The 20,729-nt window shown below is 47.4% G+C and overlaps 1 protein-coding gene across 4 annotated transcripts; it reads left to right on the top strand.

Annotated features, from left to right (window-relative positions):
- Nucleotides 1–3,120: 3,120 nt before the first annotated feature.
- On the top strand, nt 3,121–12,537 carry onecut3b (one cut homeobox 3b; the record flags this gene model as incomplete). 4 transcript variants are annotated; one of them, XM_084007620.1, is made up of 3 exons in its annotated part: nt 3,121–4,201; nt 8,444–8,532; nt 12,152–12,389. In XM_084007620.1, the coding sequence occupies 3 exons, from the start codon at nt 3,121–3,123 to the stop codon at nt 12,248–12,250; spliced, it is 1,269 nt and encodes a 422-aa protein (XP_083863746.1). In that variant the 3' UTR covers nt 12,251–12,389. The 4 variants fall into 4 exon arrangements, with proteins under 4 accessions (XP_083863746.1, XP_083863747.1, XP_083863745.1 ...); XM_084007621.1 differs by having other exon boundaries at nt 8,444–8,537; nt 12,152–12,292; XM_084007619.1 differs by lacking the exon at nt 8,444–8,532 and having other exon boundaries at nt 12,152–12,537.
- Between the last annotated feature and the right edge of the window lie 8,192 nt (nt 12,538–20,729).

Here is a 20,729-nt window from a genome sequence, read left to right as displayed (position 1 = left end):
TTTTTGTGTAAAACATGCAGTCAATGCCATGTGTTGTTGCCTATCAGAAGATAAGCAGGTGAGGCTGTTTGCAGCTACATGGATTTGCAGACAAATAAGCTGCAGTGTCCTCTAATGATAAATACGGAGTACTTCAGCACACTTTGACGTCCGAGAAGAAACATCTGGAATGTTTTTGAATGAGATTGTTAGATGTCCATAATCATTCTTTTTTATGCTGTTACCACAACTCATCAACTTCTCTTTTCTAACTGTGAATTATCTAAAAAATACTGAAGAAATCTCTCACACGCACACACACACACACACACACACACACACACACACACACACACACACACACACACACACACACACACACACACACACAGAAACAAACTGCCACAAACAAACAATACTTTCTATAAATCCCGTTTTGATTAATGTAACACTATAATCTCGCCTCACTCGATCTTCGTTTTACATTTACGACTTGTCTTCGTGAGGAAACCTGCAGAGAAACGCGAAACCAAAACGAGCCGATCTGTCGTGATGCTGAAATAACAGACGGGCAACGAATAAAACACCCGTTCGAACGTTAAACGTTCAGAATAAACACATGAGGGTGTTTAGTCCAGGTTTCATCGCAGGGACGTCTTGGCTGTGAAGCAGCGGGAGGCTGCATGACAGGCCCGCGAGCAGCGCGCACGTTTAATGCCTTGCTCAATAACAGAATAAACCACACAGCTGACATTTCTTTCTTCTCCCCCGACGTGTTCCCGGTGCCGGTCGGTTGTGTGCGACAGGTCAACGCGTAACCACCGAAACGATCCAACACAAATGCCTCTGTGTTGAGGAAACAACGCCGAGCGAGATAGAAGTGATCGATGATCGATATATCGAAAGCAGCGATCCATTTCTGAACTTTAGGAGAAACAGCTTAACCACGGAGCGTTATGATATTCAGGAATAACAGTTAGTAAGGTCGTTTCCGGTTTCCAATTTACAGCTCGTCTTGGTTGGAAGTATTTTTGAGCCATGCTGTTAACATATTTATATTAATTAAAATCTAGCGAATACACGTTTTAAAAATGTAATTATTAGTCTCGGCTCAGTGTTTATGTTTTATGTTTTGGGGGGTGATCGTACAGGAGGCCCGTAGGTCGGAATATTACATTTGCTCACAGAAGTGTGTGTGTTCGTTTCTGCTCGGATTTGTTTCGTAATTCGTAAATGTTGCGTAAGTGATTCTCCAAAATTAGAAGCCTTAAAATATATTCCCTATTGAACTTTATTTTAGGTATTAGAGAATCAAAAAAAAAATATTCTGCCTTTTATATAGTTCAACGTCAAATAGCAAATACTATTATTGAATTTACTTGTTAACATTAATTCAAGTATTGACCACGTTTTAAAACATCCTTTAAAAAATAAATAAAGCTTCTTTGAATTATTTAGTAGGCGACTTTGGCTGACCACGATATTAAGTAAATAATAATGAATATCTGTTGGATGTATTTAAAGAAATGTATCCTGTGCAACAAGATACATAACCCAATCTATAAAAAAAATAAAAAATCAAAGAGACAACTGAAGCAACAAATCAGCTACTAGTCACTCTCAACACACACACACACACACACACACACACACACACACACACACACACACACACACACAGTCAAATAAAACGGTCAGCGGATGGTATACCAACACGTGCAGGTCTGATCCTCGAGCTCACCGAGGCTTCGTTTATTCCTGTTAGTTAGACAGCTGACACCCCGAACATCTGTCTCCTTGCAAAATAGATACAAACACACGTTTAATACCCAATACATATATATATATATATATATATATATATATATATATATATATATATATATATATATATATATGTGTGTGTGTGTGTGTGTGTGTGTGTGTGTGTGTATATATAGGCTGATTATTATTAATATTAATAATATTACGCATGTTATATTATCATATTATCATTATCAGTAGTAGCCTATTATATCCTGAAATGTCATTTCAGTTAAATTGTAGTGATTGAAAACATTCAATGATTGAAAACCCAAAGTGCCAGCAGCTCACAAGTTAAGAGGAAAGGCTACTTATTATAATAATAACAATAATAATAATAATAATTAGTCTATGTATGTATCTATAGACCCCCACTGTTTTAAATGTTATTTCATTTATAATTGTATGAAACGGACCTCTTGGTCTGTTAATACTTTCTGTTAAGGCTGAAGTCCGGTCTACTTTGTTGTGTCACAGGCTGTTCTCTCATTGGTCTGCAGCGTTGGGATCCTAACTCACTTCGTGACCTCCTCCATCCCCCCCCCCCCCCCCCCCACCTACCGGCCTGCGCCACGTCATTAATCTCTGTCAATCAATACTTCGATCAGGTTTATCACTAAGCGCATAAATGCAAAACCATACAGTCCGTGGGAAAACAAAGTTTATCTGTAAGAACTCCTGTGTCCGGAGACTGATAATGACTCTATTTTACACACATATTCCACGTTATAGGCCATCACCTGTCTGATTGTCGTGTGTACGCGTACACGCGGGCTCCACGCGTGCACACGCCCGTGTCGTCAGAGGCCCCATTTGAAATAACTTCACAAAAAGTAAATCCATGATTTAAAACTTTGAATTATCCGATGTGAGACGTTGTGTTTTCACCGGAAACGTTTTCATCCCGGCGAGGAAGAAAGAAGAAGAAGAAAAAGACTTTGCTCGTACCCGACGCACGTTTTAAATACACAGAGGCGCGCTCCCTTCTCTCTGACACGCGGCTCAGCCAGCTCTTAGTGGAAGCGCTGTTGGACCAGAGATGAGAGGGAGCCCTGGAGAGCTCCATCACACATGAAGGCGTAACGGGACTACGGCGCCGCGGAGACGCTCGGTTCTGTGCCTTTCTCGGAACATCCCAACTTACCTGCACCACAGCGGACCGATCGGAGCGTTTTGATCAATGGATTACCATTCAAACGGTTTGGTAATTGTGTCTCTCCAGAAGGGCTAAGGAGCGCACCCCCCTCCGCCCCGAGTGAGCGCGAGAGACAGGGAGTGAGAGGGAGAGCCAGGGAGAGGGCGGGAGGGTGGGACAGGGGAACATTCATCCTTCCAGCCATGGAGCTCACCATGGAGAACCTCCACAGCGTCTCTTCGCACTCCCAGGCGGGAGACCTCATGAGCTCTCCGCACGGGCGGCCGTCGCAGTCCTCGAGCTCCGCTCCCCGGAATCTGGTCTCACACGCTCACGGCACGCGGTCAGCCATGGTCCCCGGCATGGCCTCGCTACTGGAGGGCTCCGGCGGGGACTACCGGACAGACCCGTCCGCGCTCTCCGGACACCTGCACCCGTCCATCAGCATGTGCGAGACCGGGATGAGCCTTACTAACACGTACACCACCCTGACCCCCCTGCAGCATCTACCTCCGATATCCACCGTCTCGGATAAGTTTCACCACCCGCACTCGCACCACCACGCTGCCGCCCATCAACGACTCTCCACCGGGAACGTCAGCGGCAGCTTCACGCTGATGCGGGACGACCACCGGGGGCTCGCCTCCATGGGCAACCTGTACAGTCACTACCCCAAAGAGATGTCCGTGTCCGGCATGGGCCACGGCTCGCTGTCCCCGCTGTCCAGCGGGCTGGGTTCTTTGCACAACTCCCAGCAGCCACTGTCAGCCTACGGTCCGAGCGCACACCTGCCCACCGACGCCAAGATGCTCTCTCCGGTGACAGGGTTCGAGTCCCACGCCTCCATGCTGTCCCGAAGTGACCAGGAGCACCTGGCCAGGAGTTTAGGGGGCCACGGCCACGGTATGATCTCCAACCTCAACGGTATGCACCACCACCCGCACAGTCACCTCCACTCCCAGGCGAACGGCGCGGTAATGCTGGGGGACCGTGAGAGGCACGGACACGGGGCCGGGCAGGGAGTAGCAGGGTCGGGCATGCAGGGGGAGGAAATCAACACAAAGGAGGTGGCTCAGCGGATAACGGCCGAGTTAAAGCGCTACTCCATCCCGCAGGCCATATTCGCGCAGAGGATCTTGAGCCGGTCGCAGGGAACCCTCTCAGACCTGCTACGGAACCCCAAACCCTGGAGTAAGCTGAAGTCGGGCCGGGAGACCTTCAGGAGGATGTGGAAGTGGCTGCAAGAGCCCGAGTTCCAACGGATGTCTGCGCTCCGGCTGGCCGGTAAGACAGGTCGCTGTCCTTTATTATTTATAGTATTATTATTTCACATTAAAACGGATCAATCTCAAAGTTACAGCCACCTCCCGCCGTTAGTTCCCGGATTAGTACCAGGCACACTAAACTTCAGCACCGCGGACAGTTCCAACGGCTAAAACAGGGCGCGCTCGCGCACAGCGGCTTCGCGGCTAAAATCATATGATCTTTATTTCCTAAAACCTGAAACAAATATGTATGTTTAAAAAAAAAAGAAGAAAAAAAACGCTATGAACGAAATATGTTAATTACTGTTTTGGGCGTGTATGTTTACGTTTTCCCGGGCTTTTGTAGACTAAATTTGCAGGTCTATATTTTTGATCGGCACATAGCAAATCGCCATTGATTCACAATAAACCTCGAAACAGTTGCCCCCCTCCTCCCTCTCTCTGCCCGACTATAAACACAGCGGTGGTGGGGTTACTGGGCCAACTAGTTGCGCGGGAGAAGCGGGGTGACCCCAGGCTGCCTGATCAATACGCCAGTTCCCACTCTCCCTTTTAAATGTGGCACACGGATCGATACTCGTATCGGAGCTGAAAGACGCAATAACCGCGCGGTCTCTCCGGCTTTGCAACATCGTAGTAAAAGCTCTAAATTTAGATCACAGACAGGTATGATCGCTGGTGTGACGCAGGACAGACGCTTCTTCCGTCATCATCGGATGGAAAAAACAACAACTTGTAAAACAGTTATTGTGCTTTGGTCTCATCAAGCCCTAACCCTAACCCTCATCAAGGACAACATTCAAGAAGAAAACAACTTTAGGCTGTAGTCAAAGTTTGCAACTCCGAATTTCAAGGCAACCTTAAGCTCAAACTGTTGTGGTGAAATATTGAATGCAACTGGGATGAGGGATGCTAACAGCAACCAGTATACACAAGATACTCCAGGATCCTTATCACAGTAAAAGTACATCACAGATACACCTCCGATATCCTTCTTTAACAGACGGATATTAAAATCCATCACAGCTTACGAATGACAACATACAATTTAGCAGAATCACAACTCTTTACATGAGAGATAGATAGATAGATAGATAGATAGATAGATAGATGGATAGATGGATAGATGGATAGATGGATAGATGGATAGATAGATAGATAGATAGATAGATAGATAGATAGATGAGGATTAGTAGCTGAGGCTGTGAGTGTCATTAATAGTGTAGCTCTGTCCTTTCAGTGTTTGCCTGGCTTTGCACATAGGAGATCAATACGGCCGTTTCCCCTTTCCAACCCCCTCCTCTCCCACTCCCTGGTAAGCTCTCTCTCCCTCTCGTTCTCTCTCGTTCTCTCTCGTTCTCTCTCGTTCTCTCTCTCTGCAGCATATGACAACAATCACTAGTCTTTCACTGGTTAACTTGGCAACAGGCAGGCAGGTTGTTTGGCTTCAGGAGCCATAGAAAAAAAGAGAATAAGAGCTGTTTCATGAAGTCAAACAATGCACACGGCCATTTTCCCGCTCTCCCTTGCTCTCTCACAAGGCCCATGTTTTAATGCCCATCAACCTCGCTCGCCTGGCATGAAAGATTAATATCGCTCTGCTGTTTCTCATATTTTCTGAAGAATCCGAACGGTTCCAAAATTGGGATGTAGGCTGCAAAAATTAATTCGCCTCGACTAAAGTGCAAAAGCGAGAAAAGCAAAACTGACACGTGGAGAAAGAGCGAGGAGATGCCATTGATTGAGCGAGGGCAGGCGGGTTTGGGCTTTGTGTGAACAGCCAGATAGAGGCAGGGTAGTGAAAGGATCAATACCGACCTTAATAATTGATAAGTATAAGGGAGACAGAGAGGAGAGGGGAAGAAAGAGAGAGGCAGAGAGTGGGTGGTGTAACAGCATCTTCTAGGTAAGCAAAGTCAAATCTGCGGTCAACAGCTGAGGACCACACACCGAAACACCACAGCCGAGAGCATGTAAGTGGTTTGGAGAAGGCTGTTTACACCCAAAACATCCTGTGAAATATCAACAGCACACCAACAAGGACGGCGTAGACTTCCAGTGCTGGAAAAAGCATCCCAAACATATGTATAAGGCTGGAAAAGAAGCATCTTTCACAGTTTGTGACTAAAGAAATGCAACATTTGGAGTAAAATGGGCTCAAACATGAACAAGATCAGAGGTAAGAGCATCTTACAGTAGACAAAGAGCATCGGAGCGTCCAGCTGCCTATCGAGTCGTAGTAATGAGTGCTTTTCGCTCATGTCAGCGGATCCTCAGAGCAATCCAAGGTTGTGATGTCATTTGATTTTAAAGGTTGCAATGCTTTATGGGGTTTGTAATGCGCCTTTATGGAGGCATGCAAGCACATTTCAGCCGGCGCGTGTTTGTCTGCGTGTGAGTGCTTCCACGTGCACATGTGTGTGTGTGTGTGACTGGGTTATAGAGTGTGTCTGCACTATACATTGTTCAGGCTTATCTGACTCACTCTGAATCGGTATTGATTTCCTCTCCTCTGCTCTCTTCGGCTCTCTCTCCCTCTCTCTTTCTGCCTGCCTCCCTCCTTCCTCCCCCTTCTTTCTCTTCTGGCTCTTTACCAGCACAGCAGATGCCTTCCACCCTTATTTCATTTCTGCTCTCTGGTCACCTCTCTCTCTCTCTGTAACAGACAGAACTCACTCTGGGACACTGGAGCGGAATCTTTTGTGTAAATGAGAGTGAATGTGTCAGACCTGGAGAAATGTTAGAATAAAGTAGAGAAGCAGCACTTTTGATGTGGCAGATATGATCACGATCATTTATAATCATTCATATCTTATTATTTTAACTTCACCAAACTGTGTGCAGAGCTGCAGCATTTAGCTTAAACATGTCATGACATCAATTTTTGCTCTTTATTGAGTATAAATTCCCTTAAGGTCTCATTATTAATAATAACAAATAATTATGAACATAAACATATAAACAGGCAGTCAGTTATGCTGTTTTTCTGATGCTTCTCTTATAAACCAAGCTCTTATTTTGTAGTAATTTAGTCATTTGGAGCCAGTCTTACTTTGGTAAAAACCTATATTGCCTGGTGCCAGTTTGGAACCGAGGCCTCCTGATCTCACCGGCAGGTTGATGTCAAAGATGCAAATAAAACCTTTAACGTGCTGCTTAGTCACCATTAGATCAGGTACAACTTTCAACTTCAACTAAAATGTCCCCAAAGAGAAATGTATCACACACATAACTTACTTATAACCTCTCTCTCCCTCTCTCTCTCTCTTTTATTGAGGTAAATCTGAGAAAATAATGGTTCGAGCTAGATTTCAATTCCAGTTAGATATTTTCCCATCCAGCCAATTTAATTTAAATCGTTTCAATTAAGTTCATTCTTAAACTCCAGTAGAATTACACAATTTAAAACAACATAGATGTATCATCCTACATTTGAAACATTTAGTTTAGATTTATTTTTTTAAGTATTCTATAGTCTACAACTTCCCATACTAATAATCGTTCCATCATCATATTGTCATCGTATTTAAGGTAAGGCTCTGTTCTGGGTCTCTGAAATTATATATATATATTAAAAAACTAACAAACAAAAACAACATGTTGACAATGAAAACAAAGAATGAAAATAATTCTTCAGGGCAGTGAAAACAGCTAAAGAGACAACGTTGGAGGCTTCGATAAAACACGTTCGCTAAAAGCAAAAATGCCGAATTTAAATAAAACGTCTTTTTGATCCTTCGAAACAATATTTCCAAGCGCTTGTGAATAAAATGTCTAGTGCTGTAAATATGTTTCTACGTTTCCCTCAGTCACATTTTGTCCGCGTCGTTTGAACTGGTTTTATTCTCGATGCGCGCCGGATTCAAACAGCCGATGTATTCGCAGTTAGTTAAATAAAGTGCACCGTTTAGTTCGGGGAGGAGACGCATTAAAGCCGGTTTATAGACTACAAGCCGATATCTGAGAGGCTGTAAAGCGGACAAACCTCGCTCCGCATTGACGAAGGAACGAAAGCTTTCAAATAATCCAATCCGAATCAATTCGGGACTATTTATTATTTTCTTTTTTTCTTTTTTTTTTTGAGGACGGGTTGGTTTTAGTTTTCACCGCAGCTGTGTGTGTTCATGCGGGCGGGGTTGAGGGCGTTTTCCTTCTCCCCCCAGCAATGAATAGGCCTATAATATGATCAATATAATCAATAACCGTACATCTGAGAGGTGTGACAGAGAGTGATTGACGCCAAACTGTTTCTCGCCTGCAGTAGTCCGTCCAGGGCGGGAGAGGGCCCGTCTCACCGGACACAAAGCCCGGTCTCATCCGTCCGTCCAGGCGTCGACTAGCAGCAGCACGGTGCGGTTAGTTCACCGTCTGCCCTCCCCACCCTCCCTACCCCCTCATGCCCCATCTATCCACACACACACACACACACACACACACACACACACACACACACACACACACACACACCCACACACACACACACACACACACACACACACACACACACACACACGCACACACACACACACACACACACTCTCTCTCTCTCTCTCTCTCTCTCTCTCCCTCTCACACACTCCTACAGCTATAAACTAATTGGTTTGTATTTATTTGGGAGATGCTCAGCCTTTTGAGGATTACCTTGATATGAAATCTGCTTTTTCATTTCAAGTCATCACATAGAGATAAATAGATAAATAGATAAATAGATGGATGACCTTTTGAATGCGACGCATGGCTTTCCTCTCTGTGGCACCTCCAGGACTTATAGCTGCCACGTGAGCCTCTCATGTTACCCCCACACATGGAACCTTTACAAACACAAATCGAAATCAGTGTCATTCGGGCTGCGACTGGAATCTATTGTGTTTAATGAATGACTGTGAGATCGTTGTTACTGGATGTTCCAGCTTCACTGAGTTCCTCACGTTCCTCCTTCACCTGCTGAAAGGAGGAAAGTTTGTCTGTGTTCAACTGAGCCGATCGTGGGTCAATATGCGATTTATGTGATGTGGACAGTGGAAGCCTCCGGTCTGCCTAAAGGTGGAATGGACTTTTCAGGGAAGACAACTTGTGTATTGTCTGCATATTTAGAGATTCTGGATCATGCTGTGAATGAGAAGGAGTGAAAACATGGAAGGGGATCCATAGAGAAATTGTCTGATTATGATCCAGAGATTTCAGTCTAGCTGCTGTAGTTGTACACCGGGCCATGGCATGCACTGTAATATAGGCTAACAGACAAAAGTCAAGCATCATCCACCACTGCTGCGCCTCCCATTTCCATAAGTGCGAGGCAAAGTAGAACCAGCAGCCACTTAAGTGATAAAGCAGAGCGGCTCTCAAAGGATCCAGCGATTTCATCTGTGGATCAGCAAGAAACTGAGATTAAGCAGAGTACCTTTATAGCATCGCCAACACCACGGACGCATGAACGGGGCGACACAAGCGAGCGCCACTCGAGATTGCTGAGTGTCTTCGCTTGTCTCTTCAGAGAAGCCTATTTGGTAATGAGGCAACCAAAGACAGCCGGCAACACGGGCGCTCGTCTCAAGAGTCGTTTTAATGAGCAGCTCCCTCGTTCCCGTCCCTGCGGTCCTGTTCATCGCCACGATAGAGGATGTCCAGGGGTCTCATTAGAAATGGATCTATTGATTATCTGAAATATGTATCGACCAGGGGCCAGGGGCCCCGCGCTAACACCTTAGTTTCACTCGGTTAGGACGCGTCGCTCTGCAGGCCTCGGAGCTGCATGTGAACTGATGGAGGGGAACCGGAGTGGTGTTGGCATTGTAAAATGGCCGGTAGCACAAGTTGCTCGAAAACAGGCATTACATATTAAATTATCACTATATTAGCACTAGCATTCAGTCATTACATTAGGGAGTATTGAGTTTGGTTCGAGACAGCACTTAGAGAGCCGCGAGGAGATTCTGGCATGGCTGGGCCTGAACCAATTGAATAAACGTTCCATGGAATGGTTCTGAAGTGTGGATCAATCAATATGGGGGCTATCAATCTGAGGGCAAATTAAAACAATTGAGCAAAACAACAAGAGGGAAACAAGTAGGGGGGCATCTGTGGAGGGAGGCTCAGGGGCCGAACACGTGCACCCGCACAGGGAAATATCTTCATTATGCTTTGCTTGCAGTAAAGTGTGAACAATGGCGATTCAAACACATGCACGCTCACACACAGGCATGCATACACATGTGCACATCCATTGATCCCCCCCCCCCACTCAAACCTGTTTACTGCTGTTGTCTAAACCTGCTGTAAAGTCATCAATCATTTGCATATACACCCCCCCCCCCCCTATGTGCACATGAACACTTCAGGACTGAGATGGAAAAATAATTCCTCACTTTGTTTCTTTCTTTCGCGCACGCCAGCAGATCACGCCGCGCGCACGCGCGCACACACGAGCAGTGCCGTTAGGAGCGACATTCCTTTGTGCTCTCTCTCTCAGACTAGATGCTGCCTGTCGTTTCCGCCACATCTCCTTTGTTCTTCACAGATAAACAATTTCTTCTCCATATGTCTGTCACAAAGCGCGCTCCCGAGCCGTACTCCCCCGATGTGCAGGCAGTGCACGCGCCGCACACGCACACACACACACACACCTCGGCCTCTCGGATCGATGGTGATCGATCGGGTGGGGAAGGGAGCCCTGATTACTGGACCACGTGTTCAGGAGAAAACCGCGGAAAATCGATCATTGCAGCTTTTTAGGGCAGCAGAACAGAACAGACTCCATTCAGTCTCCAGCTCCAGCGGCCTAGTGACGGTGCACCGCCTCTCTGTCAGCATTCACCATCAGCTCCTCCGGTTTCAACGAGACACAGACCCGGACTAAACCGGGCTGTTTACCCACGTTTAGCCCGTTTAGAGGGAGAACTGTCGGGCCGGGGGGTATCATGTGAAGCCTGTCTTTCCCACACAGATCAGAACAACTCAACGCATCATCGAACCACATCTAGCCCGCTAGAACCGGGTGTTTTCCCATGTTGTAATCTCTACACCCCACGTTACTGATTCACCTGACTGATGAGCATTTAGGAAGCCTCCTGTAAGTTTTTACATTGATTTCCTTTCCCTCAAGGCGCCACCGCTTTCACTTCACTTCACTTCGAAAATCAAATCATTGAAAAAGGGAATCCATCCCGATTAACAATTAGTCTCCTTAATGTTTGCTTGTTAAAATTGTATTGTTATTTTATATTTTCTGCTGCAGATGATTGAGCATTAAAAGCAATATCTTTTGTGAGGCGTTTAAGGATAGTTGGACATCTGAGCGTTGATACGTTGAAAGTGTTGTTTGCATGCACAAGCTACCTTACCTATCATATAAACAAGCATAGTGCTCGTTGTTTCTTCTGTACAAAGACGTGCTGTTCCACAGCTGATCCTCTGATCTCAGTGTGTCGGACACACTAACAGGAAGCGTTTTCAAAAACACCGGTTTTAAAATAGACCCAGACTTAGCTGTCAAGCAAGTCTCAGATATACTCAGGTTGATTGTCGTTCCTTCAAAAAACAAAGGCCGTCTGGAAGGTCAGAAATCAATCTAAAACATCTTGTGTACTTCAAAATAATACAAGATGAGCTACATATTAAAGGGTGAAACTTGCAAAAAGCCACAGTAATGGCGGAGGACCCCGAGGGTCGTCTGGTACTCTGCTCGGAAAGCACCAATTTAGAAGAGATTGAATGTCCTCTGAAAGTCCTGCTGTGATCAGATATCTCGGTTTTTACTTCCAGAATCAGAATATCCGTTTTAATTTGGCCTTTTTCACGACTCATGACTTTCCTTCCTGCCTTCCCACTTGTCCATTCTGTCCTTTGTAGCCTGCACACCCTCTCACCTCTCTGTGTTATATGTACATGTTTCTTTGTAAATATCTTGATGACTGAAACTCCTTCCTTTTGTCCCCCTCCTCTCCTCCATCCCATCCCTTATTCTCTCCAGCATGTAAACGGAAGGAGGAGGACCGAGGACGAGAGCGCAACCAGGTGCCAAAGAAGCAACGACTGGTCTTCACCGACCTGCAGCGTCGCACCTTGGTAGCCATCTTCAGAGAGAACCGCCGCCCTTCCAAGGAGATGCAGATCACCATCTCCCAGCAGCTGGGCCTGGAGCTCTCCACCGTCTCCAACTTCTTCATGAACTCACGCCGCCGCTGCACGGACCGCTGGGACCCGGAGGAGCTCGGTCATGGGGTGCACGGCCACGGCCTCATGCACACTCCTCACGGGAACAGCAACAACAACAACTCCTCACCGATCCTACCCGGCACCTCCACCGCAGCCACGTTCTCGAAGGCCTGACGGTGGCGGGGCGGACGGTTGAACGGATGCGTGGAGGGTGGAGGGGGGGTTTGTTTTCCACCAAAGCACTCCAGTCCTGTAGAGCTACATGGTTTGTAGCTTCGGACCACTCATCTGATTCCTCTGCTCACAGTGCTCATGACGTGAGCAGAGGAATCAGATCTTCTCAATGCTCCATGTGTTTCTTTTTAATCTGAATGTTAATCCTATAGGGGCGTTAATCCTAACGTGCATTTCAAATTGTGGTCCTTCAGACAAAAAAAAACATCCAGTAGCTTTGAGAGAGTTGCTCTCAAATAACCGCACGTGGCTCTTTTAGGAAATCCACTTGAAAACCAAAGAAAAACCAATCAGCACTGAACCACGTCTGTGGGTCTGTGCTGAAGCCTTGAAAAGGGCTTCTGCTTTAGGAACCTCTGCTGGTTGCCAGGATGTAAACACACCAAGGGACCACTCATGACAGGGATGGGATAGCTTTAAGACAGGAACACGTCGGTCTCCTCAAATCTCAGAAATCAGACAGCGGATCACACACTCTTCATGTCAGCCAACAGACACCGAGGCTGGCTGAGAGCTGCGTTTGTGTGTCAAGTGTCAGTGAAACGCTTGACGGGTCCTTTGACCCGCTAACCACATACCCGCTCTGCATCAGTGTGTGTGTGCTGGTGGGAAATGTTCACAGGCCGCATGTTGTTGGAGGGGTTTCATTCCTCTGCAGTGATTCGGCCTGCTCCACATCAGAGTAAGAGCGCCACCTGCTGTCCATTTAGATCATCCGAGCATGCAGTCAGCAGCTCGGTCTGCAGCAGGCTGGCAGCAGCAGTGCAGTTTAGATTCTATTAGGACAAAGATACCAAAACTCCACAGAAGCAGAAGTGTAGCCCTGCAAACACCAAAACAAAGACAACATGATAACAAAAAATCATTACTCACAAAAACCCTTTGATACACATTTGAATGTTTGTTTCTTAAGAGTCTTCGTGTCGTGCGGCGGCATGGCCATCGGGCGCGTGGCCCCCTTCAGAGGTTATTTTCAGGTTACAAAAGGAGAACAATCAAACAGGGATGACACTCCCCACGTTTAAACCAATAAAAGTGTCGTGCCCGAGTGTAGGAGTGAGGGAGGGGGGTTCTGCTCTGTTCTAGTGGCCAAACGCAGAGGTCAAATGTCACAATATAGGATCCTGAGTGCCAATGATGTTTGCCTCTTTTATGATAATCAAAGAACAGGTGCGGCCCGCTTCCGTCGCCATGCGCCCGCCGTGTCTGGTCATCACAACCGTCAACCTGCGAGCGCTACACTGGCACGTTTGCCTATTCCATACCTCAGAAAAACATTGATGTGATCGACATGAAACACAATGATTGTAGATAATATTTAATTTCATCTCTCTTTCTCTCTGTCTTATCTATTCTCTATTTATCTATACTCTCTTGCTACTCCCCCCCGTTGTGTCTTTCTTTCATTTCTCCCTCCTTAACTATCGATGCGGGTAATAATAGCACCATAGACACATGGTTTCTCTCTCCTGACTACTGTGCTATGTTGTGCTAAAACTATATGTAAAGAAGCACCTTGTTGACAAAATGTTAAAAAAAAACAACCTAAGATGAAAAAAAAAAAATTCAGAATCAACATAGACTGATCTTATGCACAGACGAGGAAGGAATCACCACAAAGTGACATATTGTGTGAATCCCTGTGTGATGGAAGGACCTCTTCCTCGATCTCGGAACTTTGAGCCCTTTGAACTGGACTGTCCCTGCATTCCCCTGTTGACGGCGGTTACTATGACAACTGCCTAATTTATTTGTGTCTTCTTTTATTTATTTGTTTCTTTTCCACGTGGGCAAAGCCACTTGTTGTGTAGCATCTTCTCGCGGGAGATAATCATATTTGGAGAGGAGGCGCAGACAGGAGGAGGAGGAGGAGGAGGAGGAGGAAGGCAGCAGCGGGAGCATCAGACTGGAAGGAAACATTCAAGTGACATTCCTCCACAGTTTGGGCTTCTGCTCTACAGCAGGTTCACTTTTGGAGGAGGTCTCACTCAAGATGTCTTCTAGAGTCCAAAGGGAGAAAAATCTCTTTTACAGTGCAGATATTTGAAGCTCAGACCCAAAGAAAGAGCGTGGGAACGGTATACACACACACACACACACACACACACACACACACACACACACACACACACACACACACACACACTCACAGCAGTCGTGCTGCATGGCGAATACACAGGTGTTTGTTATGTGGGAAGAGTTGAGTGCCTTTCTCCTTCAACCAGGGGTGGACTGCTCACACACACACACACACACACACACACACACACACACACACACACACACACACACACACACAGTGTTTTAAGTGAAGGGAGTTGGGGTCCAGACAACATAAAAAGCCACTTTTGTTTGAATCCAAAGAGCACTTTTTTCACACGATGAAGGATAAAGATTGTCTACGCCACGTTTTTTGTGTTTTTCTATGTTTTTAAATGCCGGTGCGACGTTGTCCTCTCACCGGTGTCTCTGCGATACACACATACACACACACTCCCACCAGAGATATTTTTGTGTAATTTGTAACCCGAGTGTAGGTGTGTGTGTGTATCTGACTGTTTACAAGGCCCCTCGGATCCCGCTCTCTCATTGGCTGGCGTGTAAAAACTTTAACCTTTGGGACATCCAACCAAAGATCAATCAGAACAGTAATGATGAGACCTTTCAGCTCCAAAAGACACCGATCCCCCCCATGGAAAACCCTCTTTGCTGGTCCCTCCGTCCAGGGTAGCATCACAACGAGGCAGGCATGTGTAGACAATTCATCTTGATATACCTCAAATCTTTATTGTAAAGGTTATTGTAGTGAAACAATAATGACAATGTTTAGCAATGGGAGTCACATTAAAGTCATGGCAAAATGATTGTTCCGTTTTTTAAAACATTTCGTTTCGAGGAGCGTGCACAGTAGAAGCCGTTTTCACGGTTTGACATGTTTTTGAGTTTGGTTAATCTATTGTATGTAGGTTCACGCGTTGTCCTTTTTGGAGCTGTGAAACACTCAAAGGAGGGGTGAGAACAGTTGAACGGGTAGGATGGAGATAATATATGATGATGTAGCAGTAGAGAAGGTCGTTAATGTGAAAAGAACACATGAAGGACGCACTCATTTCTGTTTTGCATCAGTTTTTTGGCTTATTTTGTATTTGATAATTGTCTCCTATGTGTGTTAAAGTGATTCCCATATTAAAAAAAAGAAAAGAGAACCAACCAACGCACCTCTGTCATTCGGGTTGGGATGAGCAATTCTTTTATGCATGGATACAATATAAGTGTATATAAAACTGCAGGATGAACTGTACCTCTACAGGCGGGGGAGAGGGGGAGAAACGGAAAAACAGCTGGGTCTTGGTTTCCAAGTACATTCTTTTTTAGCTCTGTGTCTTTTATGTGTCGTCTGTGTATTTGTACTACGAAGCGTGTATTTGTATGTGTACCAGCCTCATCGCTGTGTGTCCGTCCTCCTGTTGTAACCCCTTCCCCTTTGTGTGGAAGTAGCCTCCGCACTTGGATGTCTGTATCTACCTTTAGTTTCATCACAGGTGTGAGGTTCTTCTGTTCTGTCCCTGCGTTTCAGCTCCTCCGCATTTAATCTGAAACTCCATCCTTCTGTGCGTTTGAAGCATAAACAAACAGACAGCCGGGCGGAAATACGGGTTTCTTCCAGTGCATCAAAATGGCGTTATTTGTTTTTTCCCCCCTTCTGACAGAGCTCAGAGCTCTGGAAGCCCCAGTGTCAATGTTCTCTCCCTCTTCCCTAACCAATCAATCAATCAGAACCAAGTGTCTTTGTGATGGTAGAAGACAATCAATTTCAAATAGAGCAGAGACAAAATAAAAAAAGAAAAAGAAGGAGGGAGAGAGAGGAGAGCGATGGAGGAGGGCAGAGAAGATGACTGGACAGGAGAAATGGGAGGAGAGGAAGGATGGCTCTCACTGTATGTGTGTGTGTGTGGTCACCTTTAACCTCAGCAGTGTGACCTTTAAGATGGAGGCTGAGGCAGGACCCTCCCCCGGCCACGATGGGGGTGGAGGTGGTGTGTGTGTGGGGGGGGATCTGACTTGTTAAGTGGACATCTAATCGAAGATGTTGATCAAATGCCTGCAAACACACACACACACACACACACACACACACACACACACACACACACACACACACACACACACACACACACACACACACACACACACGCCACCCAGAGAGCCTTTCTTCTGATCTTCAGCTCCCAGTAACACAGCGAGTGTGTCGGTCACGCTGGTCTGCCTTCAGCCTGTGAAGGACGACTCAAGTAATAACTGGAACAAATGATACACCAAGTGGAAACCAGTACGGTTCAATTGTGTGTTTTGACAAAAACAAATAAAGAAACAAGCAATTGGCTCACTTTATTCTCTGTGTGGTGGTTTCTTACCGTGGTGCTCTGTTGCCATCTGGTGGTGTATTTTGGAAACACATCTGTGGTTCAAAATCGAAAAGATCTGAACTTTTATTTTTATTCATTTGGGGTTTTTTCACATATTATCTATTCAGTCAACAAATCAGTTAAATGTAACAATTACTACTTAAGAATATGTTTTTCCTGAGCTGGAAATTTGATTGTTACTCATGACATTGATATTGTAGGAAAATATTTATTCTGAAGTTTACAGACTCCTACATTACTATGACTAACTGTGACAGCTGAACAGAACAGTCATCTAAATGTTTTTAGTAAATCCATTACAACATGTAATCATCATACTGTTTTGGAGGGTAGTATACAAAGATAAACGCACCAAACTGTTAGGCTCTAAAGTTTTAGTAGCCAAATGTGCCAGGTACCCCAGAGACAAAGACACCGAAACAGATCTTACAGGTGAACAACTTTATTTAGTGACTTCACGTGGGTGATGGGCTTGGCCGAGGAGACACTGGGTTTTACGGAGGGAGCCTGGAACAAAGAGAGAGGAGAACAGGATTAGCAGGTTATCAGACATATAATTCAGTCTATTGAGCATGCTGCTAGTTTCACAACCGGCAATCCTGACCACAATAGTCGACGTTCAAGCAACGGGCGCCCCCTCTCAGCCTCCTCTTATACTCTGGTAGAGTAGACGCCGATGTGGAGCAGCTGGGCTGCTCGTCGTCACCCTCATTGCCAGCACCTGTGCTGGGCTGACTGGCTGCTGGGTGCTGAGCAGCCCCAACAGTACCCCTCCCCTGAGGGGAGGCACCGGACGACCGCCCGGGGGCGCCAGGGTTGTCCCTGTAGAAGGCATCCAACAAGGAGGGGTCAGCGAGGTAAGACGGGTGCACCCAGCATCGTTCTTCGGGACCATAGCCTTCCCAGTCTACTAAATACTGGAACCCCCGACCACGGCGACGGACGGCAAGCAGCTTGTGAACTGTCCACACAGGGTCACCATCAGCCAGGACTCGGGGAGGCGGAGGAGCTGAAACAGGGGACAAGGCGCTGGCGGCCACAGGCTTAAGCTGAGAGACGTGGAAAACTGGGTGAACCTTGAGAGCAGGAGGGAGGATCAGACGTACCGCCACAGGGCTAATGACGTGGTCCACAGAGTAGGGGCCAACATACCGGGGATTCAGCTTGCGGGTTGAGGTCTGGGAGGTCTGGAGGGGCAGGTCCCGGGCCAACAGCCAAACTTTCTGGCCAGGTTGGTAGACAGGAGCACATACCCTCCTCCGGTTGGCCCCACGCTGGGCTTGTGCGGTGGCACGAAGTAGCGCAGCCCGGGCGGCCTTCCAGACCCGTCTACACCGGCGGAGGTGGACCCTGGTGGACGGGACTGCCACCTCCAGCTCCTGTTGGGGAAACAGGGGGGGTTGATAACCCAGTGAGCATTTGAAAGGGGACATACCAGTTGCCGCGCTCTCCATGGTGTTGAGAGAGTACTCCACCCAGGGCAAGTATCTGGACCAGGTCATAGGGTTGCTGGTGGTGACACAGCGAAGGGCCGTCTCAAGTGTCTGGTTGGCACGCACTGTTTGCCCATTGGTCTGCGGATGGTGGCCAGAGGAGAGGCTGACTGTGGCCCCGATTCCTTTACAGAAGGCCTGCCACACCTTCGAGACGAATTGGGGACCACGGTCAGACACAATGTCCGAGGGAATTCCATGCAGGCGAACAACATGGAGAGTGAGGAGGTCTGCAGTCTCTGCAGCGGAAGGAAGCTTGTGTAGTGGAATAAAGTGGACAGCCTTAGAGAACCGGTCAACCACAGTCAGGATGGTATTCTTGCCCTGGGATACCGGGAGTCCTGTGACAAAGTCCATACCTATGTGGGACCACGGCCGAGTGGGGACGGGGAGAGGTTGAAGCAGGCCCGCTGGAGGACGATGGGAAGCCTTGCTCCGGGCGCAGATGGTGCAGGCAGCTACAAACTCCTTAACATCCTTGTTGAGGGAGGGCCACCAGAATCTGCGGCTGATGAATTCTGCTGTTCGGCGTTCTCCTGGGTGGCAGGCAATGTTACTGGAGTGACCCCATTCCAACACTTGTGGGCGGACAGAGGTGGGAACGAACAGTCTGTTTCGGGGTCCATTGCCTGGATCTGGCTGGGTTTGCTGGGCCCGCTTTACCATGGAGTCGATAGGCCAGGTGACTACACCCACGACTCGGGTGGGGGAAAGGATGGTGTTCGGCACCTCCTGGACCTCCGGTAGTTCACCAGTGACTTGACGGGAGAGAGCATCAGCCCTGATGTTCTTGGAACCCGGGCGGTAACTGAGGGTAAAATCAAACCGGCTGAAAAATAGGGCCCAGCGGGCCTGTCTGGAGTTAAGCCTCTTTGCTGTCCTTAAGTAGGTCAAATTCTTATGGTCCGACCACACTATGAATGGCAGCTTCGCTCCCTCCAACCAGTGTCTCCACTCCTTCAGTGCATCATGGACCGCCAGTAGCTCCTTATTACCCACGTCGTAGTTCCTCTCAGCAGGGTTGTAACTCCTTGAGAAGTAGGCACAAGGATGCACTCTCTGGTCCCCCTCAGACTGCTGAGAGAGAACTGCCCCGATGCCCGTATCCGAGGCATCTACCTCGACGATAAACTGCCTCGTTGGGTCGGGGTAGACCAGCACAGGAGCTGAAACGAACAGGCTCTTAAGCTTACAGAAGGCTGCCTCCGCCTCCGTTGTCCAGGAGAAAGGGCGACAGGGGGAGGTGAGGGAATTGAGAGGGGCTGCTATTTGACTGAAACCCTTGATGAACCTGCGGACGAAGCCAGCAAACCCCAGGAAACGCCTTAGCTGAGTTCGGTCGTTGGGACGCGGCCATTCCTCTACTGCCTTGACCTTGGCAGGATCCACACGGGTCTGTCCATTCTCCAGTACATTGCCCAGGTACGTGACAGAGTCAGAGTGGAACACACATTTTTCAGCCTTGACGTACAGGCGGTTCTCCAACAGCCGCTGAAGAACCAGGCGGACGTGCTGGTGGTGTTCTTCCAAAGACGTGGAGAAGATGAGGATGTCGTCCAGGTACACCACCGCAAAGACGTTAAGCATGTCTCTCAGCACATCGTTCACAAGGGCTTGGAAAACGGCCGGGGCGTTGGACAGGCCAAACGGCATAACCAGATACTCAAAGTGGCCAAGGTGGGTGTTGAAGGCCGTTTTCCATTCGTCGCCTTCCCTTATCCGGACTAAGTGGTAGGCGTTTCGGAGGTCCAGCTTCGTGAATACCTTTGCATGAGTAAGTGGCTCGAGGGTGGAGCTGATAAGGGGGAGAGGATATTTATTCTTCACAGTGAGTTTGTTTAGCCCACGGTAATCAATGCATGGTCTCAGGCTGCCATCTTTTTTAGCCACAAAGAAAAAGCCTGCTGCAAGGGGGGAAGACGAAGGTCTGATGATGCCGGAATGCAGGGATTCTGCAATGTAGTTGCGCATTGCTTCCTTCTCTGGAAGAGAGATGTTGTAAAGCCGTCCCTTAGGGAAGGGGGTCCCAGGTAGGAGATCGATGGCACAATCATACGGCCGGTGAGGGGGAAGCGACATAGCTCTGTCCTTACTAAACACTGGGGCAAGATCATGATACTCGGGGGGAACACCTGTGAGGTCTGGGGGAGAGGACACTGCTTTGAAAACGCAGGGCGGGGAGAGTGCAGAACGCAGGCAGGTTGCATGGCAGGTAGTGCTCCATCCTAGGATCCGGCCG

This window comes from Eutrigla gurnardus, assembly GCF_963514095.1.
Source record: "Eutrigla gurnardus genome assembly, chromosome: 4".
Classification (NCBI taxonomy): Eukaryota; Metazoa; Chordata; class Actinopteri; order Perciformes; family Triglidae; genus Eutrigla; species Eutrigla gurnardus.
Note: the sequence above shows the minus strand (reverse complement) of the source record. Positions and strands in the feature narration are given on the sequence as shown.